Here is a 20162-nt window from a genome sequence, read left to right as displayed (position 1 = left end):
TTTATATTTTATATGTAAATTGAATTGTGAAGCACATTCAGCCATATGTACATATACATCTATCTTTCTATTAATTTAATAAATAAATAGTAAATAATACATTTCGTTGTCATTGAAGGATTGATATTCTTCCATAACTTTACAATAAAAGTTTTACATTGGTATCGATGGGTCCATGAAAAACCTTTTCATTCATTTTTGAAACCCTTATTTTTAAGAGTATATTGATGTATTAGAGTGGTATAATTTTTTATGTTATTTTTGTGCTTTTGCTATGGCTACTACACATTTTCTAGATGTGAGTACTGATTTTGTTCAGTGCTGGTTTTAGACAAAGTCTTTTAAAAGAGATGTGGCATATGAAATGTTAGCATGGCATAGGAAAGTCATTCTACACCATGATCAAACATGGTGTCTCATCACAATACATCATGGCCTGTCTTCTAAAGGCCACGAAAAGATAAAGAGACTGAAATGAGGAGGATTTCAGGGGATTTCAAGCCACTTATTTTGTTTGTGAGCGAGTGCAATGGTGCTTTGACTGTTTTCCCTTTTTATTATTATTATTATTACGATGCAGATTATAGGAGGTCAGGTTTGAAGCGTTGCCATGGAGAGGGGAGTGAGTAATTTCACGTCTCCTCTGGTTTAGCTCACCTGCTTGCCTCCGCTCTGCTGAAGTCAAATAGATTGTGAATCACATTACCAGTGATTTAACCAGAAATGCAGAGCGGTGGGCACTCACTGTCTGGACTACATCCATATCTCCATCCACTTCCAGAGAAAGAGAGAGAGAGAGAGAGAGAGGCAAGAACCAAGACCTAAGAATGCAAGCACAGCACAAAGCAGTGTAATGCCTAAAGGAATTAAAATGGAAGCAGACACTGGAGTGAGTAACAACAAATATGAATAAATGCAGAACAAGATGAGAAGAGTGACTATGGTGGGAGTCAGAGAGGGGACACGGAGATGTCCGCATGAGGGCCACACCCCTACGGATGGGCCATCTGCTCAACGAGAGAGAGAGAAATAGAGATGGATTAAGCTTTGGGTGCAGTTAAATGTGGTCATTTTAAAATTAAAATAAAATAATGTCTTGGAACATTTAAAAGGGGCCCTTCCCTCAAATCTCAAGTTACGTCTCTCAGTATCCTTGTGAGTTTGTATGTATTAAAAATAATACTAATAATAATTGTAATAGCCATTTGCTGTTCTATTCTTTCGATTAAGATTTTGTTCACACGTGCACACACAGAAACAAAGAGTAAAAAGAAGCATTTTTGGACTTTTCGTTTTTGTAATTTTGTTAAAAGCTAAACACTGCCCCCTGTTGACGATTAGGAGGTTGTTGTTGTTGTCGTTTTACATGCTGACAGCAGGCATTCAATATAATACAATTGTGCCTTTTAGAAAAGATACGACTTACAGCATATTGAAGTCGTCCATTTGATCAGTATGCGCATTTCATGGGAATCAAACCTATAACCTTGCTGTTCCTGTAGTATTGTGCTCCAGCAGTTAAGCTAAACAGAGATTGAGACTGAAATAGTGTGAATTGGAGCTAGCATGCTTCCATGCAGTGTGGAAGAAATGGTGAGTAGTAACTGCTTTTTTAGTGCTAATCATTTGACAAATCAAGCCCAAAAAGGAGAAGTCAGCATGGGTGAGGGCAGGAAACGTGCTGTGTTTTAAATAGCTATGTCTCTCAAGTGCTGCAAAGCTTGGTGTCACCCCAGAAGTGAGATTACACTGAGTCTAAACTAGCAACATAAAGACAGTTTCTATTTTTGCAGGGTGTCGATCTAATAATCAATTCTTTCAGGGAAAGAGAGAACATTCCGGCAGGAGCCCTCACCTCTCCATGGAGACAGACGTGTGCTCATGGGGTCAGAGAGGAGGATGGAGATGAGCGTCACGTGACAGTTGTGGTCAGTCTGAACTGCCCCCCACCTACACCATGCATTAAAGGATAAAAATAGATTTATATTTGGCACAATACAAAAGAGGAGCTTCATCTACACATCTATTCAGGTGATGTACATTCACATATATTTATGCATTTTGCAGGCATTTCTATTCAAAGCGGCGGTGGTTTCAAGGGAGGCTGGAGCAAGTTGTCACACATTTACTCTGCTGAATATTTATATTGGGGCATGTTTTCACAATGTAACCTGCCATTCTGCTCATTTGAACTGTCTATTCATCAAAGAGTGCTAAAAAAAAAAAAAAAGGAAGAAAAAAACCCCCGTGATACTTTTCGGGTATCACCATTTTTATAAAAATATTGGGCAACAAAACATTATGAAAATCATAATAAAACAATGCTTATTAAGCAGCAAATAAGAATATTAGTATGATTTCTGAAGGATCATGTGACACTGAAGAGTAGTGGCTGCTGTAAACTATATTAAAATGGAAAATATATTTTCATTTTATTAGTATTTCACAATATTTCACTGTATTTTTATCCGATAAATTGTGAGCATTAGTGACTTCTTTAAAAAAAAAAGAAATTCTAATCAACCCCATCCTTTTCAATATGTACTCCTGTCTGAATATAGCCAGTGTGATTTCACAAGTTTACTTGTACATATAATTGGGTGGGACGTTGAAATAAATGTAATTTTATTGTGATTGCTTGTTTACCCAAGAGCTTGTAGCAAAAATATGATGATATTGGAATAAATTGTAGCTTGGAGAACGAAAGAATAGAACATGTAGAATAATGAAGCAATTGAATTCCGTTGCATGATTCCTGCATTCCATCTCAAATTCCCTTATTGGATCCTTAAGTGATGATAAGGGGCAGAAAGGCCTGGGCCTGTTATTTATCTCTTCTCCTCTTTTCGTTGGGCAGTTGACCGTGTGTGTGTGTGTGTGTGTGTGTGGCCTAACTGGACCAGGGCCAGCCATATAGAGCAGGAAAACCCCAGGGAGCTTCCTTAAACACAGTCTGTACATTGACCTGGTGGCTAGTGGCTATTAATTACACCTCGAGTGATGAGTTCTGACTGAGCACGCTCTGTGCCAGCCCGGCTGTGGGCTGGTGAGGTCGCCACAAAGACACAGAACTGATTACACACGATATAAGGTGGCTTTCAGCCAGTGTAGCTATAACCATTACGCTTTCTCTCCATCTTGCTCTTCTCTCTGTTGCACCCGCTCATTCTAAAGACATTTGAATTTAAACTGCATTTCTTTTTAGCAAGGATTTAACCGTATATTCAGTATTTTTCTGCTTAGAAATATAATTTAACGTTTTAATGTTTAATTAAAATATTTTTTTTTCTAAAAATGTTTCTCCCAAAATTATGATAACGTTCATAAAGTAGCCTGCAATAGACATAAATACTGTTATCAGAATGTTTTAGGATAAAACCATAATAACATTTAGTAATTAATTAATTTAGAAATTATTTTAATAACATTGAATGTTCTAAGAATGTTGTTCTAAAAATGTTTTTCTCTCAACTTTATGAGAACATTCATGAAGTACAAATAATGTCCAAAAGACATTCCAAGAATGTTAATTTAAGAATGTTTTCTATCAACATTATAAGACACTAAACAACATTATAAGAATATTATTTGGATAACGTTTTGTACTAACATTTACACAACTTTAAAAGAATGTTAGTGATTAGCTGGTGAGTTGTCATTGTTCTAACTCCAAGTTTACACCTCAAGCATTGTTTAACTCCAGGATTGCATTTGAAATATTTTGGTGTAAGACTTTCTAAATGCTAAATCCTTATCAACAGAGAACCAGTCCTCACATAGTCAACATCTCAGCATTGAAGGGGTAAAATGTGAGGTGGTGATGGAAAACACATGAATTAACCCTCTGGTCTATGGAAGCAGATTAGAGTCAATAATAATTCACGCAAAAAACACGATGCACACATTAATCTGAATTCACATGCTTGAAACCCAATTCATGTGAACAAAAAATAAATATATTCAGAAAAAAAAATGTACGTGCACAAAATAAGAATATACATTCATAAAATATGTTTCACAAATGCAAACACAAAATTCACAGATGACGTACAACTGTGATCAGAATTTTGGCATTGTTTGTGTAACCCACAGACCACGGCAAAAGCCAAGAGAAAAAGCACCTCGTAAGCATTATAGCCGTGATGGCGGCAAATAAATATCGACTTATTAAATCATTATTTAAAACTACAAAAAGTAGACAAACTTGTTAATGTGACCAGTGTAAGCCAGCAGCTGCTGTTTAGTCCAGAGTGTGTTATGATTTAATTAACATTGATAGATTAATGTGTTTATTTTATAAATAATCATTATTCACGTGGATACCGTACCACATTAAGATATTAGATTCATAAGGTTTTGACTGATGGGAAATGTCGTAAATAAGTAGAAGAATATGAAAATATAGTTTTTGGATATTGTTCAAGCATTCTATAGAGCTGTCACAGCTGACACGCATTGAGCTGATGATGATGTATGAAATAACATACACGCATTGGAAACCACATATGTACATTTCATGTTAGTTTGTTTATGCTGCAAATACTGTTTATCTCAGAACTTTGAGGCTGATGATGTACAAATTGCTGAAGTTATGAGTTGATATGAATCTAGAAGTTTAATTTGGTACTGTAACTCTTTCAAAACAGTCATGTTGCAACCCATGCATTTTGACAGTTTCAACAGAGTTTTTTGAAGTCGTGCATTTATTTCTACATTTCTTTTAGAATGGTACCCTATGACACATGTTAAGGTTTAAAGCTTTGTAATGCATTGTTAAATGTTCTTGTTAATGTTCTGGTTTTAAGTCAAAAAATGGCAGTTACTGTTGCTGTATAAGATTTATTAAATTAATTTAAAGTTTTCTGAATATTTGGGGAATTAAATGTCCATGGAATGACCTGACCATGATTAAGTGTAATGTGCCTGTAATATGAAATATGAATTGACAATTATGAGGGAGTACAAATGTAGCACAGCAGAATGATAAATACATCTAATACATTATGTGAAATGTAAATGAATCTAGTGTTTCCGATCCAGTCTTCTCTATCTATCTTCACTATGGACGTGCCAGATTTTGGTGTTGATATTCAAAGCAGTTAACACCTTGGCTTGTTAACTTTTATACTTTTACAAGAGATACAGATACAGAAAGAGCAGGAAACATAAGATAAAGTGGTAAAATAACTGAATAAAATTAACCGGAGAATCTTTGCTGAATTCCTTTTTCATGATCAATCTATCTTTGTCTGACCAGCATAAATTCAACAGCTGTTACCAATCAAATACAAATTGCTGCTTCCCAACATTATCTTGTGTGCTGTGATCTCAAAGATTTTTACATTACAACTCTAAACAAGAAAAACGCTAGTGCTAAGTGGGAACTAGACTGGACATTGGCCACCCAGCGTTGCTGAACAAAAACAGGCCAATGAGCAGAATTATTTCTTCATTTTAGCCAATGTACGGGACATTGTGGCAAACACAAGACAGCTGAATTTTTGGCAAAACTAGGCTCGTTTCCATTACCCTTCAAACTGCGCAAACTGAAATTGCAAATGAAAAAATATGTCTAATGGAAACGTGTCAATTTCACAAAAATGCACATATCGCAAGAATGTTTTTACGCTCGCAGAATTTTTCAGGCAATGCGAAGAAAAATTGACAGGTCACATGGCGTATGTAAAAAAAATTAATATAAAAAAAAGAATAATAAAAAGATAATTTTTCAATGAACTATAACCTCCAGGAAGCACATGGCCGCTCTCCAGTATAAGGGGTTTTCCCTAACATTAATGCTTAGAGTAGACACTTAACACTGCACACGTCTGCGGTGCAGTGTGGCTCTGACATGGCCACTGAAGCTGATTGCACGCGCTCTAGCCAGTGCTTGTGTTTATTCCAGCTGCGCCACACACGTTTCTGAAGTGGCTCTCTGTGCTTCTTCTGTACAGACACATACAACACGTGAATAAATATAGCTAAAATCAGTTGCCATGACTTATCGCGATTATTCCATGCCCATATTTGGTCCATGTGAATTGTTTTTTGTGATTTTTTTTTTTAAGTGGGTTTCATGCATGTGAGTTGTGAAACATGTGTGCATCGTGTTTTTTGTGTGAATTATTATTGAGTCTAACCGCTTCCATGCTCTGGGGTTGTTTGGTAATTTTAGACCGAAAAAATGTATATTTGTAAATTCAAAAAATACGGAATAGTACAAATCTCTGTGACCTTTTATGGCAGTCGTTATGTGAACACCCCCCACCGCCCCCCCATTCGAAAAATGTAATGGTTGTAAAAAACATTATAATAATCACACTAATGTTGTTCACTGTCAAAAAAGACTGTCATAGGAAATGAATGGTAAATAGGCAAATAAAAAAAGAAAATGCTAATGTTTGTGTGTGTAAAATCTATAAATCAGCCACAATGCGGAAAAAAAGTACACAACAATGAAGGGGTGACATTTTACTAGGGAGGATAGCCTATATAAATATATATCTGCTTCATTGGTCTAAGATTGTTTGGCCCTGTCTGTCAGGTACATACTGTACCTACAGATCTTTCAGTTTTAGTAACACTTTCAGTTTTTGAGGATGACTACACTTGTCCCTCATTCATTCATAGCATCAGCACATCATTTGTATCCATTGATAATAGCTGTCTCTCTCTCTCTGGCCAGTATTCTGACCTCTTTAGCAGTTTCCTCTTCCTGACCATCTGCTGCATGCGGGGTACTCACCTCTTCTCCTCAGTGGCATCGGGAACTGGTCCTAGCAGTTGCCATGGAAACAAATCACCATCGTCAGCAATAAGTTATTCGAGAACAACTCGCACACATACGGATAATGTGAGGGATCGTATCACAGTAAGAGAGAAGCTTCAGCTGGATTTAACACAGTTTCATGGAGTGTGACTCCAGAGAATATGCTCTTCCTTGCAGAGAGGGACAAGAGGAAATGTCATTAGACAGAGACTCAAGAACATATGCCTACGGGAGAAAGGAGACATGATTTCTCACTTTGCAAAAAAAACATTGCAGACCAACAACTTTATTGCATATATAACTAGGAAATTACCTAAAACATTCTGTCTAAGAACATTATAGACACAATACCAAGAAGATATTGTGTCAGTAAGATTTGTATTATTTTTTTTAAGAACTCATGGTTATAGCTCTCTCCACCCAATACTCTCTTGTCATCTCTCCGGTGTACTCTCAAAATAAAAGTCACAAAATTATATATATATATATATATCAAGTAAAAATAGTAGTATTGTAAAAAATTATTGAAAATAAAATATTAATTTGTATGATGACAAAGCTGGATTATCAGTGTCCCATAATCCTTCAGAAATCATTTTAATATGCTGATTTGGTTCTCAAGTAACAATTCTTATTTTATCAGTGTTGACAACAGTTGTACCACTTAATAAAACCATGATTTTTCAGGATTATTTGATGAAGTTAAAAAATAACACCATTTCTTTAAGAAAAGTGCAATGTTAAAGTCTTATGTTCATTTCTTTACTTTAAATCAGTCAATTTTATATTTTACCAAATCAGATGTGTGAAATCACATTAAGATGTGTGTCTTAGAGCGTGACAGTATGTAAACAGCATTGCAAATGGACTACATAAACACTGATTAGGTTACATTATATAATTAATTAGGATTCATTTAGGATAAAATAGTGATTTAAATTATATTACGTGGTTATATATATATATACGTTTGGTATAAACTGTACAGTCAAAAGACATCTAATCTACAAAAGTCTGTACATTCTAATGAAAAGTTAAGTTGTGAAGTTTTGATCTGGCTGATCTGGATCTGGCTATGCTTCTGAAATGACATCAAACAACCAACAAGAAACACAGTTTGAGCAAAACTGATATTATTTTCATGTAAAAGCAGCACACTGGTGTGTGGAGACATCTGTCTGATGTGGCCAATGCCATAAAATCATGCAATCGTTATATGTCCCTCCCCTGCAAAAAATATTCCCCCAAACCAATATTACTGATACAGATGTGTGTTCTCTTCAGGTGCGAGCTTGCGGTTCCCACATTCAAGGAAAGGAAGCAGGAAGCCATCTGCCAGATATTAGTCAGAAGTGTTAATAAGATAACATCTCAGTCAGGTATCAAAGCTACCTCTCAGACTTTTCTCATACACCGCTGATTGTAAAGTAAAACATTAATTTCAGGATACATAAATAATCACCTTTCTGACAAAACCAGGTCTGTTGTGAGAACGGTTTAACAGATCCCAACCATCTGGAAGCAACCTCATACTGTGCAGAAATAAATGACACAAAATTAGATTCTGACTAGTTTTATCAGAGCATGCTTAGTGTAAAGAAGCACATCTTGTGCTAATAAAAGTGATTAACCTCATACTCAGACCCTCAAAACTCAGTTTTCAGTGTACTATAATATGCATATTTAGGATTTCATTCTCCACCACATGCACACTGTAAAAAGCAAGAATATTTGTAGGAGATATTTCTATCTGATCTGACCCTCAAAAGTTATTTTTCTACAGTGTATCCTAGCTAAATTTATGTTTTAAGGAACTTTACAGTACATAAACTAAGAGTGACCATCCCATAATGGCATGTGTTTACAGTATTGGAGAATAATTAGTATTAAGTATTAGTATTAATAATTAATAACAGGCTGTCAGGATACAGCAGCGGAATTCCATTTACTTCTGCATTCTGACCTGTCTGAGGTCATGTTCTGTCTTCTGTCAGGAAGCGTAACTTAATTATTGACAGACAAGGAAGGATATTTGTCAGAAAGGGAGTTAGAAAAGAAGCTAACCCAGAGTCAGCGCAGCTCAGATCCACCTGGATATTAACCAACAAACATTTCAGAGGGTTCCTGGAAATGAGGCATTTGTGACAATTTTCTTTCTTTTACATATTTCTTTCTTTCTTCTCTGTCTCTCTGTAATTTGTTAAAAACTAAACTTGCTTAAAATATATTTTTAAAAAAATTGGTATAATAATTTTAGTTTTTTTTTTGTCATTCCGATGCTTATGTGGCTCGAGGTGTTGGCCTGATTCCTGCAGGTGCATATAAGGTTTACACAGGGGGGACCCAACCAAGCTACAATAAGCATAAATGTTCTGAGCACATTACATCCTGACCTGGACCGTAATATCAAAGCTTGAACATCCATGAACTTGAACAGGAACCCGCTTTATCTTATTGCATGTGCTCGAAATATAGAATATGCTAAACTATGTTTGTGTGTTGCAAAATGTCTAAATAGACACTAGCATTCTTATATGGTGTTTTAGAGAGAGAAAGAGAGCGAGAGAAACCACAAACTTCCAGCAAGTCTATCTCAGGGTTTCCTGTCGCATGCTTTGCCACTCTGCTATAGCAGAAGTGCAAAAACTTGTGTGTTCCTTCTCTCTTAGTGCAGACGTTACTCAAATAGACACATGCATGTAGTTTGAGTTACAAGAAGAAAAGAAGAAAAAAAATGACAAAGGGACTTGCATATTAAGCTACACATATATGTTTTCAAAATAATAGCTTTGGGAATATTCCATTTAAATGCAATTATATTTGTGTAAAAATGATTTCAAAGCGTTTTGGAAACCATTAAATGTACATTGCAAGATGATCATATATTTAAACATTAAAAAGATGTGATTAAGGCGGTAATACAAGACGAATTCCAACGGGGTTTAAATATCAACACCATTGAAAGTCACTGAATATTTGGCACAGATAGCCGCTCGATACAGTGCTCCGACACAGAAAGGGGCGGAGACTAGGTTCCGCTCGTTCTTGTGAGTGCTTTAGTGTGCCGTGCAGGGCATGCAGGTAGCGGACTAGTGGTTGAGCAGCCTACTGGGTGATTTGAGACGGTGACCTCTGCTGCAGGTGCTTTGCCTTTCTTCGTTGCCGGACAGTGAAACAGCGAGACTACGGTACAGTAATTTGGATTGCTTCTAGTTTTATTTCAAAGTTGCAACGATCAAAATAGATGTGAGAAGTTTGACAGTTGCCTCCCACTGCGAGAGAGCTGACAGGCTGATGCTCGAGTGAACTTTTCCCTTCTGGTCTTGAAGCTTAGTGCTTTTATGTTTCTCGTGATACTGAACTGTTGATTTAAAGACGTGGAAAACACTGAAACTGTGCGCACGTAGCCTGCTGTATGAAATTAACATTAAATATTAATGTTGGTCAGGATAGTGAATGAAGGGCAGACAATGTCAGACACTGTTTTTAAAATAGCTCAAATATATCTAAGATGTAAAATACAAAGTTTACACGTGTTTGGTCGTTACGTGATCCCCATACTTGTTTTATAGTTTTTCTATTATTCTAGCTGTACTAGCCTATTAGCTACTGTTAACTACTGTTCACTAGCTACTGTAAAACAGTAATATTAACAAATTAAAGAAGTGGGTGTACACAGCCTACACACACATACAGTCAAAACCAAAATATATTCAGGCACCTTCAACATTCCTCACATTATATCAAAGTTCATTCGCTATAGTTTACTGTGTCCGAACAAATTCATCTTGATAATGTCAGATAACTGTGATAGAAAGGTATGCAATGGATTACAGTCAACCAAAAATTATTCAGCTGTTAAATTTAGCTACACGATCAGATAATACAGATTTAGGTCAACCAATTACCAAGCAATGCTTAATTTTGTTCAGTCTGTGGTGTAAAACCGTCGCATTAGCAATTAAAGAAAAAAAAAAAAACGTGTAAAGGAGTGAATATTTTCTGATCCCAAATTTTACTGGTAATTTTTGGGTATAATGTGTCACTGTTCACTTTATTTTGCTATCCTCGCTTATTTAAATGAACCAGTCCTCCACCCACTAGTAAAAAGATATACAAAATTATATCTGGTGTCTGAATAATTTTTTGTCGGACTGTACACACACACACACACACACACACACACACACACCGGAAAGAAAGAACTCATAGAACGTATAGCCTACAACAGAAGCCCTTTTCCAATGCAGTTTCTATTTTCCCTATTTCTACCAATATAAATGTATCATAATATCAACTCTTAAATTGCATTCAAAATTGTGCACATTGTTTCATTTTGTTTTACTTGTACATACTCTGTGTCCGGTTGTAAATCAGCACAGTCCTCCCCAAAGCATATATTACTAAGGTATGAAAACACTGGGCCTCGGCATAAAAGCACATAACACAAAGAGAGCATGCATCGAGGGAGTGAGACTAAAGCTCAGTGTTTATCATAAAACAACTTCCCCTGTCACAGCAGTCAAATCAGCTTTCAGTCTGTAAATGGCGTTTTTGTTTTTCTGTCTTTCTTCCTTGTAATGCCTTTATTGATCTAGTCATGTTTACATGTACACTGAGCCTGTGTTTCAAGGGTAAACAGGAGATCAGTTCTCAACAGGTAAAGGCAAAATCTAGTTTTTATTTGCCTTTAGGTTAATTAATTTATTCACGTGGTTTTAGTTTTGTTATCTTGATAATTGCAGATTATATTACACATACTGTTTGCACAATATGATATGGAGTTCAGATCTGTGAAGGCCGGATGAACTGTGAGAGGTTCAACAGTACTGACAGTGTTAAGGATTAATAATATTTAATTACAAATGACAATATCAGTGCATTTAAAAAAAAAACTGTGCAAATTTGATTTTGACTATTATTTTCAGTTAATTTCAGAATTTCTTATTATCTTGTTCATACCTCTTTTGCTTTAATGATAGCTGCATGAATGAAACCCGATGATCATGATTTGAGAATAATCCAAAGAGAATCTTGAGCTTCGATAGAAGGTTCGACTTCTGACCATGTGTACAAGAGTCTTATGTCATACTCATTTTACATCATAATGTTTTTGTTTTCATGAGTTTAAATTCGATTTTGAATGTCTTATTTCAACGTGGAGTTTTAGACACTATAAAAAAAGTTTTTAATTTTAATTATAAAAAAAAACTTTTCAATAACTTTAGTAAATTAAAGTATCTTTATGCAAAGAAGCGATGCAAATTTGGTCTAGTGTATTCCGTGTCTCTTTGGCTCATTCATTAGCCTATATTCTATGTCTTTCTCTTTCATAGTCAAATTAAGGCGGTTTAATTCACAACGGCAAAACAGAACGGCTCTCCTCTTCACAAACTTCACTAATTGTGCATTACTGAAAAGAGAGCAGACCATGTTTCTGTAACACTTATAGTCAGGGAATAAATTGTGTTTTTATTCATCAGATGTGGTTTAATTTGCAGTTGATTTCATGTGAAGTTGTTGCTTTTTGAACATGCATCATTGGGTCTCCTCTGTCCCCGTCTGCGGTACGGCAGGAGCTCAGTTTAGGCAAAGATAACTGAGCACTGTGGACCTGACAGAGTACATTAACATGACTGACAGATCAGCTCTCACATCTAATCGCTGCTCATCTGAGAAATGGTTTTTCACAAGGCCAGAGGGGAGAGGGAGGGATCAGATGACTTCAAATCCATGTCTCCGAGTGTGGCCCAGTGGAATCTAGAGGTGACAAATTGAAATAGATGGCATCGTAAGCTATGCTACTTGGTACATGCAAAATACTTGAGCTCACAACAGTTGAACATAAACGGCTACCAAAAAAAAAAAAAAAAAGTCGTCCAAAACTTCATAAGTATTACAAAACATTACAGAAACCTCTAGAATTTTCCCATCCTTGCAAAAGCAAAATACCTTAAAAAAAAAAAAAAAAAAAAACAATCTAAAAAAAGGAATCTAATTGTCCATGGTCTTTTGAATGAAAATATTTAGAGAAAAAATAATATCTTTATGAAAGAGATAAGCGTATACGCCTGTGTAGTTGATCTCATCTGTAAAATGGGTGTTTCCTAAAAGCGCAGAAGTGAAAATAGACTGTTTAATTTGAAGGGTGGAGCGGAAAAATATATACTGTAGATAAATAAAATGCAATGAACTACTACACTTAGAAAAAAAGGTACAAAACTGTCAGCAGGTAAAAAAAATAATATTTTATTTTTGATTACACGTCTTTAGAAGGCAAAAAAAAGTGTGATTTGTCCTCTTGAAATGTTGGATTTAATATCCCCTGCTGTTCACAGGTCCATGTAGAAATAATGTGTATTGTAGTGATGTGATTTAAGTGAGATCATAGGATTTTTAAAGATGTTGAGACCTTTATAATGTGATCCATAGGAAGATTTAAGGTGTATAGTTGTCTACAGTATGTCTTACAGTCTTGCTTATGGTTGATGTCATTGTAAGACTTATTTTTATTACTCCATACTGTAAATCGTCCTTTTAATATTTTGTTACCTTTCTGTGTTACTCTGGTCTTAACAAGTGAATCTCTTTGTTAAATAAGAAGCGTTTGTTAATATATTTTATAATTTACACATAAGGGGATAGTTCACCAGAAAAACTGTTTAGTAAAGCATTTATAAAAACAAGTCTGTTCACACTATTCACACACTGTTCTTCATACAATGAAAATTAACATGACTGGGACTGCTGAGTTTCATGAATGACCAAAAAAAAGTTATCAGAACAATAAAACGTGTGAGAGAGCTACTACAGCAGATTAGATGATTATTAGTGAATAATGGTTTTAAATGTGGCCCCACGAAGTGTATGACCTAGATAGGAGAGCTGAACTGAACAAACTTCTTCTAAGGGTTAAAAGTTGATAAAGGGGTAAAGGTTTGTGTTTGCTTCTGCAAAGTTCCTCTTCTAGAGAGCCAAAGCCACGTTTCTTGTTTACCCACGTGTTTTCTCTTCTACGGTCTCCATCTCAAATGGAAAATGGGCAAGGACATGCATCATACTGTAGTAATTAAATATAATTGAATCTGCATTTCCTCCTCTGCTGTCTGTGCAGCTCTCCTTCCTCCTGATCCTGCTGCAAATGATCCTGATTACCAGCATCCCTTCCTTTCCCCTTCTCTCTGAAAAGCCCAATTCAGAGGAGAACAGAGAGGACCTTTAAACTTCTCAACCAATCCGGTTAAAATGGTCATAACTCAAAAACATTGTTTTAGTATGGTTAGACATTAGAAGACCTGCACTATACAATAGGGCACATTCATGGAGGCTTCATCTGTGGTCTTGCATTCATTTTAGTTTGTTAATTTTCACCTGTCTCTGTCTTTTCTTTAGATGGAGCTGTGATGGCCTCTTGAAACTAGTTAGACAAGTGTCTCATCATCCTCAGATCACAGGCATTGTACTATAGTAAGTTGGGTCCTCTTTGTTCACAATTATAACTTGAAACATGAAAAGTACTGAGTGGGCTTTTTTACTTCACTTTAATAAAGTCGCACTCTTGCATTGCATACAATTGCCACTAGCCAGCTAACCACAGCTGCATGCTTCTGCTTAGCTAGAACATCAGCAGGAGTTTGACCTCTCTGGTCTTTCACAAGCCCGTTGTTAACACATTTACTTTACATTGTCTTCATTTTAGCACCCTGGTTTCTCCAACCTCTGTCTCCTCAGCTTGTAGAGCCTCCACTCCGTTCAGCCTCTCAGTATTTCACCATGGAGGCCAGAGGAAAGTATGACTTCAATAGTAAAGAAGAAGATGAGCTCAGCTTCAGGAAAGGAGACATTCTGAAAGTGAGCGATGGAGTAGTTTATGCACAAACACTTTCTTTGATTGCAGAGTTGTGAAGCCCTCAAACTAAAGCCTTTCAAAGACCACTCAGAGCATGATTTGCATTGACCACTACATGAAAGAGTTACAGATGCTAGCAAAAAAAAAAAAAAAAAAACCTAACAGTGTACAGTGGAAACAGTTAAAACAAGTGTTTATAAGACAAGCACATCTATATTTCTTGGAAACATCGCAAAAAGAAAATAATACTTGCTGACCTAGATAGTTAGACCTATCAAGTCAAGCAGGATGAAAGTTGCGCTATATATACTATGGATAGTTATTAAAAAAAATAAAAAATAATAAATAACACTGTTGAAACCTTTCATTAATTAAAATAAACAATTATTTAATAATACTTAATAATAATAATTGTATGAAAATAATGCTTTCATGAAATAAAATATTGAAACTGTAAAATAAGAAGTCCTAAGTCCAAATTAAAAAGTTAGAATTACAACATAAAAGTCCTAATTATGACAGAAATCATTTTTAATGTGATAATTATCACTTTTATCTCATCTCATAATTTCAGCTTTTAAGTCGTAACTGACTTTTTATCTAATCATTTTGACTTATGTCTTAATTTAAACTTTTTATGCCATAACTTTCTCCCCCCATAATTTAGACCTTTTGTTAATTGTTTTTAAGTCCTAATTGTATTTTTTATGTTACAATTCTGACTTTTTAATCTCATAATTATGATTAACCATTTAGCAATGGGCTTATATTCATTTGAACAAATACTGCTCTAAACAGATCCTGGGATCTCAGGACGAGTGGTTCAAGGCAGAGCTACATGGTCATGAGGGCTTCATACCTAAAAACTATGTTGACATGCAAACGCCGAGGTAAGCTTATGTTTGGGATATTAATGTTTGCTTTTTGCCACATGCAAAAAAACATATGAACACTCTTAAAAATAAAGGTTCTTAATTGGCATCAATCATTCCTTGAAAATACCTTGAATATCCATGGAACCCTTCAAATGCAGAAAAGGTTCTTTATAGTCGAAAAAGGTTCTTTAGATTTGTAAAATGTTTTTTTAATACGGTTCTTTTAGGAACTCTTCACTGAAAGGTTCTTTTGGGAACCAAAATCTATGGCATCATTATTATTTTTAAGAGTGTAGAAGTTAATATGGTGAGCAATTGTAAAATAGATAAAGAGAGAGTGAGAGAGAGAGAGTAAAAGACCTAAATTAACACAAAAGTGTATTTGGATTCCAAATTTTCTACAGCTGGTTCAAAGAGAACGCCGGCCGTGGCTCGGCTGAGGAGATGCTCATGTCCCGAGAGGTGGGTGCTTTCCTGATCCGGGGCAGCCAGAGTTCCCCTGGAGACTTCTCCATCTCAGTCAGGTAACACAAATGAGGAGAGAATAGAATTAGTCGATTAGGATTTTGATTTTGCCTGTGTGTTTGCTTAAAGGCATAGTTGGCCCAGAATAGAACATCATGTCCTTCTGAACCTGTATGACCTCCTTAGTTTTGTGCAACATTTTTCATCAATATAATGGAAGTCAATATTCCTCAAAATATCTTCTTTTGTGTTCTGCAGAAGAAAAAATAAAAGAAAAAAAATGAGATAAGGTCATAGTCCTGTCGGCCTAGTGTTAGTATTTTAACTAGCGCATGAAGGTCACCCTTAAAATGTTGTGCAACATTTTCTGTAATCCCACAAATTGTCCTGTCAGTCTTTTTTAAGCCACGAGGATGAAAGATCCTCAAAGACTAGAGCCTCACACCTGAGCCATCTCAACCACGCACACACACACACACACACACACACACACACTGAATCTGGCCTATGGAAACACTCCATCAATAATGCATCAATAACATCCATCTTATTACAGCGGTCAGACAGTCCATTTGTTTCAGTCATCCTCTCATAAATCACCGTACAGTAGGTCCAAACTGAATGCACAGAGAGAGAGAGAGAGAGAGAGAGAGAGAGAGAGAGGGTTCCCTCTAGTGCAGAATGTGGGTTGTGCAGCTTTTGTTAATGGCGGTTTATTAAAAATAGCTGGACATTAATACATTCTGAGGGCTGGTACTTCTACTAAATGACCGCATAGCTTCTTATAAGTGAGAAGTCTGTCATAGGACACTAAATAAGTTTGAACAGTTAGGTTTCATTTTTCTCACATTCATTTATTTCTATCTCGTATGTCTCCTCAGACACGACTATGATGTACAGCATTTTAAAGTTATGAAGGATAAATCGTGCCAGTACTACCTGTGGACGGAGAAGTTTTCCTCTCTAAACAAGCTGGTGGAGTTCTACAAGACCACCTCCATATCCAAGCAGAAGGAGATCTACCTTAGGGACGGGAGTGGGAATGAGCCACGAGCACCCCCAACTGTAAATCATCTCTAGATTTCAATCCTTAAGTACAGTTTCTAGGTTACTGTTTATAATGAATCTCCATGAAGGCACGCTAAATCATTAAACTTTCTTTTTAATGTTTTTTTAACTCATTTATCTGCTGATTTCTCTTGTTTTTTGAGGGACAGTTAATGTAAGAAAATCAAAAAATAAGATTTTTAATTTCAAATTTAAGATTTCAGCAATACAATATGAGTCGATTCTGTCAGACATGGCTTTTGAATGTGGATGAAGCTGAGAGTATGAGAACAGGAGATAAACAATATTAATAAGGTCAATAAATCGTCCTCATTTTCAGTTAAGGTGTCCACCAGAGGTTCGGCCTTCCCCGGCTGGTGGTTATGGCGGTCCCCCAACCTCATCACAACACCGTAACCCACCAGATCAAACTCACAACCAGAAGGTACAAGCATGCCAGCAGTCAAAAACCCTACTGTGCACACATTTAAAACTGAAAAACCTTGATGAATTATTGAAAAGCTTTCATTCATATTGAAGTACATTACGAAACCTGTACCAGCTTGGAAAAACTGATTATTGAAACACATGAAAACTAATTATTTTACATATAATATATATATATATATATATATATAGAGAGAGAGAGAGAGAGAGAGAGAGAGAGAGAGAGAGAGAGAGAGAGAGAGAGAGCTCAGATGCAAAAGCCTCTAAGTGCCGTCTGAAGTGCCATCTTTTGTCATTTTTATCTTCTATATTTATGTTAATTTATTTCACTTTAATGGCATAGAAAATGACCTATGCATTACCATTAAAGTATAATTACTGAACCTGAACATAGGAATCTGATAAAAATGCTAATTTTAGAAGAAAAGTTCAGATGACACTTCTGAACTCTTCATATGTAATTGTTTAATGAGAAAAAAGAACTTGTTGACAAGTCAAGCTGTGCTCTTTTATCAGGGTAAGAGAGGAAGTCTTGAGGAGAAGGCTAACACTCGGGGACACCAAGGGAGGAACAGCCCAGTCCCTCGGCGACCCTCTGAAAGTTTGCCTGCTCCGGTACGACACAGAAATTCTCATGGGCTGTAAAGAGTTTCATCACACTATGCTTTATTTAAGTCTGAGCTTTTTTTTTTTTTTTTTTTTTAAAGGTGATGTGTGTACTGTGTAATATTTTGCGATTTAAAAATACTTTACGATCCTATTTTATTGTACTGTATGTGCAAGTCACGTTGGAAAAGTTGATCGCACATGAGCACCATCACAAAGTCATAATTACGAATGAGAAACTCGTGAGTTGAGTATTACTATCTATGTTGCATCTACAAAATATGATTGTATATAATTTTTTTTTTATATAAATACAAATACAATAGAATATATAACAATTCAGTTTAGAGCAACTTCATACATTTAATAAAAACAGAAAAAAGCAAAAACACACTGATGCACAATCTTCATTCATTATTTTGTAGTTGTAGAGTTTTTTTTTTTTTAAATCTTCCTCCGACCAAAGTGACTTGAATGCAACTGACATCATAATTGTGACTTGCCAACTCATAAATGTGACCCTGGAGCACAAAACCAGTCTTAAGTTGCATATTTGTAGTAATAGCCAAAAACACACTGTAGGGGTCAAAATTATTGTTATTTTTTATGCTAAAAATCATTATGATATTAAGTAAAGTTCATGTTCCATGAAGATATATAGCAAATTTCCTACTGTAAATATATCAAAACTTAATTTTTGATTAGTAACATGCATTGCTAAGAACTTCATTTGGACAACTTCAAAGGCAATTTTTTTTTTTTTTTTGCAATCTCGGATTCCAGATTTTCATATAGTTGTATTTAGATCAAAAACTTATCATAACAAACCATACATCAATGGAAAGCTTATTTATTCAGCTTTCAGATGATGTATAAATCTCTGTTTCAAAAATACACCCTTATGACTGGTTTTGTGGTCCAGGGTCACAAAAAGGACTTGAATAAACCAACCAATGGCATGAGTTTGGGGGCAGGACTATCTGTTTGTCCAGCCAATAGAATGTAAGAGGTGTTCAAGAAACTTGTTTGCGATTTCTTTTGCAATTCTCTTTCATAATGCACAGAAATTACACACTGCACCTTTAAATGGCTATACACGGTTATTTATTTAACAATATTTGTTAGTAGTTTATGCAGATACATTAGTAAAATTAGGGAAATGCAGATCATCAGTATTACAAAATAATTTAGGAACCAGACATTTAGGAACATTAAGGAACAAAGTTCAGAAGGATATTAGTATCTTTTATTATACTGATGATTCTTTGTGTGTGTGTTTTAGAAGTCAACCATACAGGTGAGAGCAATATACGACTTCACAGCAGAGGAAGATGACGAGTTGGGCTTCAGTGCTGGTGAAATCATTGAAATACTGGACCGTTCTGATGCGTCGTGGTGGAGAGGTCGATTGCGCGGCAGGACTGGTCTGTTCCCTTCCAATTACACAGAACCGATCTGATGTCTTCTGATTGCTCAGAGGTGTGGAATCACTATGCTAAGAGTCAAATCCATCAATCGCTTGCCAGATGCCTGTCAATAATGTATGGACTGGTCAATTATTTTCAAATTACTTTTATAAAACTGGTTGCAGAACTGATGAGGAGAAGTCAGAAAAAGACTCATGGAGCTCTTTGTTGCTTCTCTTTTACATATACATAATCTTTTTTATACATATGTTTTTATGGTACGAAGAAAGAACTATACCATTTCTCTAATGTGTCAAATTCTCTTAATGACTAGACATTTCCCTTATATAAATCACTGAATTATATACAGTACACAGACTTACAGTGACCCCTCAGCTCATGTTTGTATTTTGAGATCTTTAGTAGGACACACTAACACATGATACAGTGTTACATTAAGCAAAGTTTCTATGTTACTGTACCAAATTTTGTATAAAGAAGAGACTTTTTAACAAATGTGATTTGTCAAAATAGCCACAGGCAGAAGAGGTATGATTATTGTTTTGTTATACAAGATGGAAAATACGGATGGCAAATATGGCAATAACCGCAGACTTGAATAAATCTTTCTGCTTTCAAATATAAGTCAAGTGATATTTTCATAGAGATCGTTCAGTCTAATTCTGTCATCATTTAAT

The 20162-nt window shown here is 35.6% G+C and overlaps 1 protein-coding gene across 7 annotated transcripts; it reads left to right on the top strand.

Annotated features, from left to right (window-relative positions):
* Positions 1-1751: 1751 nt before the first annotated feature.
* LOC127953264 (GRB2-related adapter protein) lies at positions 1752-20109 on the top strand. Of its 7 annotated transcripts, none has more exons than XM_052552272.1 (9): positions 1752-2031; positions 14162-14236; positions 14469-14620; positions 15417-15508; positions 15898-16017; positions 16840-17023; positions 17346-17450; positions 17969-18067; positions 19341-20109. In XM_052552272.1, exons 3-9 carry the CDS (start codon positions 14543-14545, stop codon positions 19515-19517), a joined length of 855 nt encoding a protein of 284 aa, XP_052408232.1. In that variant the 5' UTR covers positions 1752-2031; positions 14162-14236; positions 14469-14542; the 3' UTR covers positions 19518-20109. The 7 variants fall into 7 exon arrangements, with proteins under 7 accessions (XP_052408232.1, XP_052408236.1, XP_052408234.1 ...); XM_052552276.1 differs by having other exon boundaries at positions 1767-1928; positions 14501-14620; XM_052552274.1 differs by having other exon boundaries at positions 1768-1928.
* The last annotated feature ends 53 nt before the right edge of the window (positions 20110-20162 follow it).

Source organism: Carassius gibelio, chromosome B3 (genome assembly GCF_023724105.1).
Source record: "Carassius gibelio isolate Cgi1373 ecotype wild population from Czech Republic chromosome B3, carGib1.2-hapl.c, whole genome shotgun sequence".
NCBI classification, from domain to species: domain Eukaryota; kingdom Metazoa; phylum Chordata; class Actinopteri; order Cypriniformes; family Cyprinidae; genus Carassius; species Carassius gibelio.
The sequence above is the reverse complement of the archived record's forward strand: the minus strand, read 5'-3'. Positions and strand labels throughout refer to the sequence as shown.